The sequence below is a fragment of the Drosophila virilis genome, chromosome 3, assembly GCF_030788295.1.
Source record: "Drosophila virilis strain 15010-1051.87 chromosome 3, Dvir_AGI_RSII-ME, whole genome shotgun sequence".
NCBI lineage: Eukaryota > Metazoa > Arthropoda > Insecta > Diptera > Drosophilidae > Drosophila > Drosophila virilis.
Genome location: NC_091545.1, coordinates 25,767,689 through 25,776,678, shown reverse-complemented (window position 1 = coordinate 25,776,678; position 8,990 = coordinate 25,767,689). Strand labels below are relative to the sequence as shown.

Sequence of the window (8,990 nt, the reverse complement as noted above, 5' to 3'; positions counted from 1 at the left end):
GAATATCCCTAATTCGAAGCATAAAAAAACAAGGCTGTTTCTAATTGAATTCGTTACGTTGATATCTGGCAACGCCCGTACGAATCGATACTTTGCTGCAGTCAAGCTACTCATTAATGATGCCAGTGTGTACACAGTTATTTGCAAATCGATCAAGTAACCAGAAGAATTTGCCTTGTTATTATGTATTCAGAAAAATATCTATGTATATCCGATCGATTCATATTGTAGGGAATTGGAGGGAATTCCTAAATTTTCTATGAAAGAGTTTACGTCAGAATCGATTCCTTCCTTAGAGTCATATAGTCTATGATGAGAATAAATTTAGACTGATCGTCAGCTATATGTGAGCTATAATGATCCGATTCGGCTAGGTTCGAGTTGTAAAAAGTTTATATAGAAACAAGCAGACACGACAATACTCTCTTGATACTGATTAAGAAAATATATATGGATGTCCGAGACGTTGCGCATTTCGTGACAAAGTTGTAATACTTGTTGCAGGGGTTTAAGAGGCAGGTGCTACCTGCAAACACATATTGCTTGACTTGTCCTCATTCTTTAGATTTCCAAATGCTGTTGCCGCCTATTGTGAAAAAACTGGGTACATATAAATTCATAATGTGCGACAAACAGGCAACGATGCTATTTATTTTTATGCTCATGTTTATTTGTGTCCTATTAGAGACCAATATGACACGATCTCTACCCCACACAATCGACGCTTTAATTTTAGAATGGCCTTTTAACAAAGCAAAATCTGTGAAACAGGTTCCATGCGTCGCACTTCGTCCGGATGATCGAAGCAGGCACACACACGCACGCACGCACACACAGCCATGCCCTGCCGTGGGACATCCTGAGGGGCGACTGTGCCACATGTTCCGCACTTTGCCGAACCCGAACAAATTTTAATGCCGGTCCGAAATATATTTCAAGGTCCGTTGAAGGCATCGTCGACTGCCTCTGCAGCTGCATCAAATTTGTAATTAGGCGGCGAAGACGGCGGCTCCGCAGCTGATTTAGTGCCCACTTTCTCAATGTCGCCAGCATTTCGGAAAGGCCCTGAGCAGGTTCTCGTGCTCGTTCCCAAACATTCCCTCCAAATGGTTTGAGTGTCTGCGTGTCTGGGGTTTGTTCCCTAAGCGAAAACTAATAATCATAAACAATTTTATATCACTGAAATTATCACAAATAACAAAATATTTTTATTAACGTCGCCCCATAAAAGCCGTCACGAAAACCAACACGGGAATTGGAGGGACACAATTGTCAGCTATACCCATATATGTATACAAATTTCCATATATGCAACCAACCAAGTATATTCCATTTTCAAGGGCAACAAACACATATATTTTAATCATATTATATAACTTATATATGCACACATTGCTCTGTTTTCAAAAGGCCTTGAAGCGAATCGGTTCGCATCTATAATTCCCAACGATTTTCATATATTATGTGCCAAACATTAAACCAAAACCAGTTACCCGATCATCAGATGAACCGAACCATATTATTTTATAACTTAGTTTTAAACAAGGGTTTAGATTGGGTTTTAGCCAAAGCGGTTCGCTTTCAAAATCTTCTACCACAAACCGATATTTACACAGAAACCAGTTCCTAAAAAACCGAATCTAGTTTTTGTGTAGATATTCGTTTTAATCATGGCTGGAAGTTAGCTTTAAGTTGGGAGTATCATAAACCAAAACCAGTTCCGAAAACCCCGAACCAAATCATATTTGTATGAATTCTAATTTCTAATATTCATTCTAATTTCAAACCGAACTGGTTCGCTCTTAAATTCCTATCTTTTTAAAGAAATGAACCATAAATTTTGGTTTAAGGTATGTTTCTCGCTGGAAGCAAACTCTAGCCTAACCGATTGCTTTGAGAGTTCCTTTTGTCTTTACCATAGACCAATACTCAAAGCAAAACAAGAAGCGAACCATAACTTTTAAACGATGAACCGAATCCGAAACTAAAGTTCCTTAAAAACAATTGAACCCGAATACACTTTTAAGAATTACTTTTAAGCAAGGCTGTATACTAGCTTCAGACGGAAGCGGTTCGCTCTCTGAGTTCATAAATTTTTTAACGATAAGCCGAACCACATTTATCCGAATAAATTTTAAGCAATTAGATTTTATAGAGAACTTAACATTGAGTTAAATTCTGGTTATAAAATCAGGCGAACCCGAACCAAACCATTTTTATAAAAAATTTTAAGAATATTTGTTAGATTTAAGGTATTTACAAAACTATACTACCTTATAAATAAATAGATATATAAATAAAAAGATTGGAGATCTTCTTTAAGCTGAGAATTTATTATAATACTCACCAGCAAATATATTCAAATTTTAAGCATTTTAACTGAAATACTACTGAGATAGCATCCCAAGTAAAGTCCATGTCAAGTTCCGGAACTTTCTGGAAAATAAAAACGAAATGTTCGTAGTTAGAGAGGATGCCCGATCAGGGGAAGCAAATGATTTATTATAGTTATAAAAACACAAGATCGCACAAATCTGTGCAAAGCTCATATATCAATGCTTTACGTACGATTGGTAAGTATAATATGTTACCAGGCAACAAATCGTTATTAAGGTATTTTACTTGCTGGTTTTTGCAGCTCCGGTTCATGTATATAGATATACATATATATGTAGGGCTTGTGGCATGTGGTGGATGATGTCGGGGCGTGCAGAGCTAAGTGCAGACATTTGGAAATACAATTTTGAGGAGGAGTCGAGGCAGTAAAATGAATCTTTAATTGCCACTTGACGCCCGATGGGTCCGATCTGGCTGCTGTCTTCGTGCCTTCTGCATCGATTTGGAGTTTCAATTTTTGGCCAGGCTCCAGCAACACCAGCTCCTCCTTCTGGCTCGTCGACTGGCAATTCAACGCTCCACGATCTCGTTTTTTATGACTCTCGAGTGTTGCCAGCCGCATTTAAATTATGATTATGGCTCTCAAGCGTAACCCAAGTGGCTATGGGCTATATAGCTTTGCTTCGACTTGTATCGTATCGAATTGTTTGCTGCAAATGTTTTCAAGTGGACGGGCAAAGCCATGCGAACAGCAATTAAAATTGCCGCACCGCCCCGCCCCCCTCCCCATTTCGGGGCACATTCTGTTCAACAACATGCCATGCCCCAAAACGACATCAATTGATTTGCGTTTGGAGCTCTCTAATCTAAATGGACTGCATTTCTGTAATTAACGCCATCAAATAATTTGCCCCATTCAGAAAACGCCACAAAATAGAAATAAAGAAAACAAAAAAAAAACGAGGAAAAAATTAAATACGGAAAATGATCGTAAAATTGAAAATGAATAGCCGCGTTTGTTATAATTTGTTGAATTGAGTCTTGTGCGGCTGGCTTCGAGGAATTGCAACAAACTACTTGAAAATTGTTTTAATGAAACATCTCATTTGTAACTGAAGCACACGCAGACACAAAATCTAATTGCACAAAATGGGCAACTGGAAAATCCAATTGTTGAGTGGTCTTTTACACAAAACATAACCTCACACTCAACAGGGTTGCAGGGTTGCATCGAAACGGAGTCTATTATTATAGAAAAATCATGTAATTTATGTAGCATTAAGGCAGAAGATTTGAATTGATTGGTTCGGGGATTTTCTGACTTTCCTGGCTGAAACCCAACTACTTTTGAGAAAAGTATGCTTCGGTTCGGGTTGAGTTGGTTTAAGCTCCAATTTGAATATCGATACCATATTCAAGTCCGTATTGTATAAGTTTCTTTAATGTTGGTCCCGAATTGAGATGATATCGAAATCCAGCCAAAGTTAAGAAACCTTCAACGAAGCTCACTTAAGAGCTGGTCCATGACTTGGATGTTTTAGTTCCTGACCTACTTCTTATAGCTTATCAGTTTTGGAAATTTCGGCGGACTGAGCCGTCAATATATTTCCATATTTCATTCTATTTTTGAGCGTGTAGAGTCCAGATAAGTTTGAAAGCAAAGACATAGAAAAACTAAAAGTAAAAGTAATGAATTGCTCATCGAGGAACTGTGAGCCAAGAATGAATTCTACAAATAGACAAACTAACGAACTCGCTTCATCCAAGACCATAAAGGAGAACCTAAAGAAGTCAATTGGGCAAGAGGATCAACAAATATCTGAAATCAACATTTGTGGCAAGATATGGAAACACTGCGAAGAGCAACACGTTTAGAATGATTGCACTGACTTTGCACATGTTCCGGATCTTCACAAAATGATTAACAACAAACATTTGCTCGATGCATTTTTATCTAACAGCGAGTCAATGGTAAGGAAGATATCATAGGGAATTGGGCCACATTTCGTACAGCTATTGGGCACTTTAACTGTGACCTCTTTCTGAGGCTGGATAAGATTCATTGCTTGACGAGGCCCAAGCCTACGAGTTGGACATGCCTATGGAAGGAATTGAGGAAGATCAATAAAGACCTTGGTCAAGGGAGAGGACAATTTAACATATGACAGCTTGCGTATCTGCATAAATTCTATAATAATAAGGTAAAGCAAAAGCGATACCATATTGTTGGGGGTCGAAAACTCCTATAACTCCTATTAATAGGGGCAATTCGAACTCTCATCTACGTTGCTCAAGTGAGAAACTCATCTACTTAACGAGTCGAAAGCCCTTTTTCTAGTTCACTTGGAGAATTCCATTTAATATTATTTATGGGCTCGGATAGGCTTCCAGTTGTCAGTTAAGTAAATTAGGTTTTTTATGCTCATATTGTGTATTGAGTTTCGACTAAGTAAGCCCAAGCACACATAGGAAAACTAATTAAGATAACCTGTATGTAAACAAAGCAAGGCGTCACGTCACGGTGGGCAAATCGGTTCAGCTGATCGCAATGTGCGTCAACGTGACCCGCTGCCGGGCCACGGCGGCAATCTGGAACGTAGCGGCTCTTGCCCAGAAACGCTGCTATCAGTTTCAGTTGTCTGAGCGGACTCAAAGTGTGAGGAGCGCAATAGACGTTGATTTAGCAATGCATTCAGTAGATACGGTCGGAGCACAGCACTTCGGTACGAATCTCAGTGACGTTCCGCCTGTGGCGCCAATCATTGAGCCGTGCTTCCAATTCACGCCCGAGCAGAAGGCGTCGGCCGGACAGCAGCCGTATATTTCCGATCTGGTGACCAGCAAGACTGCGCGCGGTGAGTTCTTCTATGGCATCGAGATAACCGGACAATCCAAGGGTAAGCCAACCTGTGTGGACTTCAATGGGTTTCTGCCCGTGCTGCCCACGTTCATTAGCATCGTGTGGCTGCCCCAGTACTGGAATGTAATGCCCATCGAGAGGGTGGAGACGCTGCAGCTAATACGCAATCTGGAGACGCACATACCGGCCATGCCGCACTTGAGTCTCTTTCGGCAGACCAAGGAGCGCATTGATGAGTTTCTCGCCTTGAATTTTAGAAATATGCTCGCCGTGCGCGGCGACAAAACGCACGAGGATCAGGTCTACCGCTACAGCCATCAGCTGGTCGAGCATGCTCGACGTGTCCGCGGCGGTGAGTATCCGGCTCAATCAGTTCGAATTGTGCAACTTGACAATCTAATTTGCAGTCAACATATCAATTGCCGTCGCTGGACATCCTCAAGGCTACGCGGGCGGACCTCAGGGCTTAGCAGAGAGCATAGAAATGTTAAAGAAGAAGGTAAAAGCACATGAAAGCTATAAACGCGTTTTATATGCAATTCATTTTGTTTAAAGCTCAAAGCTTGCACAAGGGTATATTTTCGTATAACCTGTAAAGATTGAAAGTGGTCAAAAAAGGGATTATAGTTGGGCTTGACTTGGAAGTATGTTTCAATTCATCGATAAATCAACCCAATACACGAAATCGATAAATATCGTTTTTTAGATTATTTATCGCATATCGCAAAGAATCTAAGAGCTAGAAGCAACAAATAAATTAGTTTGCAGGAAAATAAAATAAAAGTTAGAGGTATAGCCTTGGGCCTTGGTATATACACAATTTTGTATGCCATTTTTAAGCTCTGAAAATTTCAAAAGGATCGGACTTTAAGCACCGAAGATATTCAAGAATGCATTTGCCTTGGTAGATGATTAAGGAAGAAGAAGCTCACATTGCGATTGTAGAGTTTATATGTCTGCATAGCAAAAAAGCAGCTCGGCGCTGCGTTCTGGGTATTGTATAGTCGGGCATGCCCGCCTAGAAACACTCTTGAGGTTTTATTCAACAATAATACTACACCTAAAGAACTGCTGATAGGCCAGATCTTATCAGCTGCGCTCTCAACAACTTTTGTTTTTTTTTTTTACAGATTGATAACGGCGCGGATTTTATAATCACGCAGCTTTGCTACTCACCCGAGACAATTGTGGAATTTCTGCGCGGCGCGCGCAACGCCGGCATCCAGACGCCCATAATGGTGGGCGTGGTGGTGCCGGATTCATTCAAGTCGTATGCGCTAATTGAAATGATCTCAAAAATAAGTCTGCCGGCCGAGGCGCGTGCCGAGGTGGAGAAATATCAGAACGACGATGCGAAAGTCAAAAGTTATTTTGTCCAATTGGCCCTGCGCACCATTCAGCAGGTACTGGATGCTAATCTGGGTGTACATGGCATACAATTCTATACCTTGAATCGCTTCGGGTCCGTGCAGGATGTGCTCTGCGAGCTGCGCAAGCTGGGCATATTGAAGGAGACGCCGCCGAAGGACGCGTGTGGGGATGCTTAACAGTGCATCCATAAATGTAACCACAAATGCCACATGTGTAGTACATATGCTCAAAATTTACTATGGAATAAACTATGAGACATATTTATAATATAAATTCACGCAATGTTTTACTTTTAATTGCAGCAGAAACAAAAAAAACACCAATTAATAAAGTAGCGATGCACTTTATCAATATCGATACTATTTTAATTGCTTAATCGATATTTAATAGTGTTGCCAGCTAAACCCTTTTCTAGCTACATTTGGCTATTTTCAGAGCTTATCAGCCGGAAACAATTAAAATGTTGCGCGGCTTTAGCTATTTTTGGCATCCATTTTTAGCTACTAAACGGCTGCATTACGATCCGGCAACGCTGTTAATTATCGCATAAAGTCGATAACAATGACGTCACGAGCGTTCAAAGAAAATGCGGGGGCAGCGCCAATTGGCATTGGTAATTAGCATAATTTCAGAAAAATTAAAGCAATTCCATAACTAACGACAATGCATCCGCTAAACAAGACAACCTAGCAGGCGAGGATTCCGCTGCGATATCGGCGAAGACCTACGCGGAGTTTCTGCAGCGGCATGAGGTCGTCATGCGGGACGAGGTAACCATGCTGGGCTTCAAGGCGGCCATCGAAGCCAATGCCGATCTCTTCCGGAACGCCATAGTGCTCGAGGTGGGCTGCGGCAGTGCGTTGCTGTCCTTGTGGGCGGCACAACAGGGCGCGGCCCGCGTAATTGCCGTGGAGCCAAGCGCCGTCTGCCAAGTGGCGCGTCAGCTGGTGCGCCAAAATCAGCTGGAGCACGTAATCGAGGTGATGCAGGGCAATGTGGAGCAGCTGCAACTGCCCAAAGTTGACATAATTATCTCCAAGTGGATGGGGTAAACCAAAGAACAACCAAATTTGTTCCTCCCAATCAACTTTTACTTCACTTTGCCTCCTCCTTGTAGCGCCTGCCTTATGTACAGCTCGACCCTGGAGGCTGTTATATATGCGCGCGACAAATGGCTCAAGCCCGGCGGCAGCATCTTTCCGCACATGGCCAATCTCTATATAGCTGCTGCCAATCAGCCGCGCGACTCGCCGGACAGATTCAGCTCGCCGCAGCATTATTGGACACATTACTCTGGGCTAGACTTGCGGCAGGCCTGGCGCATCATACAGCAAACACCTGCCATCGGCTGCGTGGATGCCGCCCAGGTGCTCACCCAGCGGCAAGTGCTGCGCCGCTTTGACATGCGCACGCTGCAACGCAGCGAGCTGAGCTTTGCTGTGCCCTTTAAGCTACGCACTCTGCGCCAGGCCATAGCCAAGTGGTTCGTGCTCTACTTTGACTTCCGCTTCCCCGGCGCAACCCACTTGAAGCCCATCACTACCAGCCCCAGCGCCGCGTCCACCCAATGGAAGCAGGCCCTCTTCCACATCGACGCCCATCTGCCGCTCTGCGTTGGCGACGTAATCGATGGCCAATTCCGGGTGGAGCGCGGCATACGGCATCTGGACTTTGACATCGATTGGAGCTTCCACAATGAATTGGTGAATGTCGAGCTGCATAAGCAAATCTATCGCATGCAGGGCGAGGCGGAAGCTGTCTAGCTGATAAGATTAGAACACTCACGATCTTGTTTCTGAATAGCTTAAATTATAATCATATTATATATATGTATATGGAAGTCTAACATTTCTATGCTAACAATTAAAAATATATTTCTAAATAATTTAATTTTGATTTTGCAATGCAATTGTTCATTACTTACGAGTTAAAATGCATTGCCTAATAAAACTATATTTTATATTTCGTAAGCAAAGCGAAATGAATATTTTTACTGAGAATTGAAGATTCGATTTGTTTAAATTATCTTAATTTTATACATTTCGTATGGAAGTCCCCGTTTTCTTAAGAAATTATTAGAAGTTCTACTCGTGTGTAATATATAATTTGAATTGAATCTCGAATCGTTGTTCCTCATAGTATTAATATAGAGGAGGGAAAAAAAGAAAAAGGGAAGATCGGCGAGAACTTTAATTGTGCCTAGCGATCCCTAAATGAACAAGAATCTCAGCCTCTCCAATGACTCTTGCTGAGAAAGCTTTGATTCAAGCTGGAGGAGGTTCCACACGATCCTCTGGGCCAATTTGGAAGCAACGCGACACGACTCTTGCGAGCTCGTCCGACGGACATAGGAAAGCGGAACTCTCTAATATACATTAATTTATGATGTATATTGTTATAATATAAAAGATTATATGTTTTC

The 8,990-nt window shown here is 41.9% G+C and overlaps 2 protein-coding genes and 1 long non-coding RNA gene across 3 annotated transcripts; 2 read left to right on the top strand and 1 right to left on the bottom strand.

Annotated features, from left to right (window-relative positions):
• Positions 1-624: 624 nt before the first annotated feature.
• LOC116650410 (uncharacterized) lies at positions 625-4,709 on the bottom strand. Its single transcript, XR_004303376.2, has 2 exons — positions 2,348-4,709; positions 625-1,152 (listed from the first exon to the last, which is right to left on the bottom strand). It is a non-coding gene; the product is annotated as an uncharacterized lncRNA (long non-coding RNA).
• Positions 4,710-4,756: 47 nt separating this feature from the next.
• On the top strand, positions 4,757-6,841 carry LOC6623335 (5,10-methylenetetrahydrofolate reductase). Its single transcript, XM_002048534.4, has 3 exons — positions 4,757-5,549; positions 5,605-5,696; positions 6,328-6,841. The coding sequence occupies exons 1-3, from the start codon at positions 4,886-4,888 to the stop codon at positions 6,742-6,744; spliced, it is 1,173 nt and encodes a 390-aa protein (XP_002048570.1). The 5' UTR covers positions 4,757-4,885; the 3' UTR covers positions 6,745-6,841.
• A 267-nt stretch (positions 6,842-7,108) lies between these two features.
• Positions 7,109-8,484, top strand: LOC6623267 (protein arginine N-methyltransferase 8). The gene is made up of 3 exons (XM_002048533.4): positions 7,109-7,181; positions 7,250-7,616; positions 7,686-8,484. Exons 1-3 carry the CDS (start codon positions 7,130-7,132, stop codon positions 8,329-8,331), a joined length of 1,065 nt encoding a protein of 354 aa, XP_002048569.2. The 5' UTR covers positions 7,109-7,129; the 3' UTR covers positions 8,332-8,484.
• Positions 8,485-8,990: the final 506 nt, after the last annotated feature.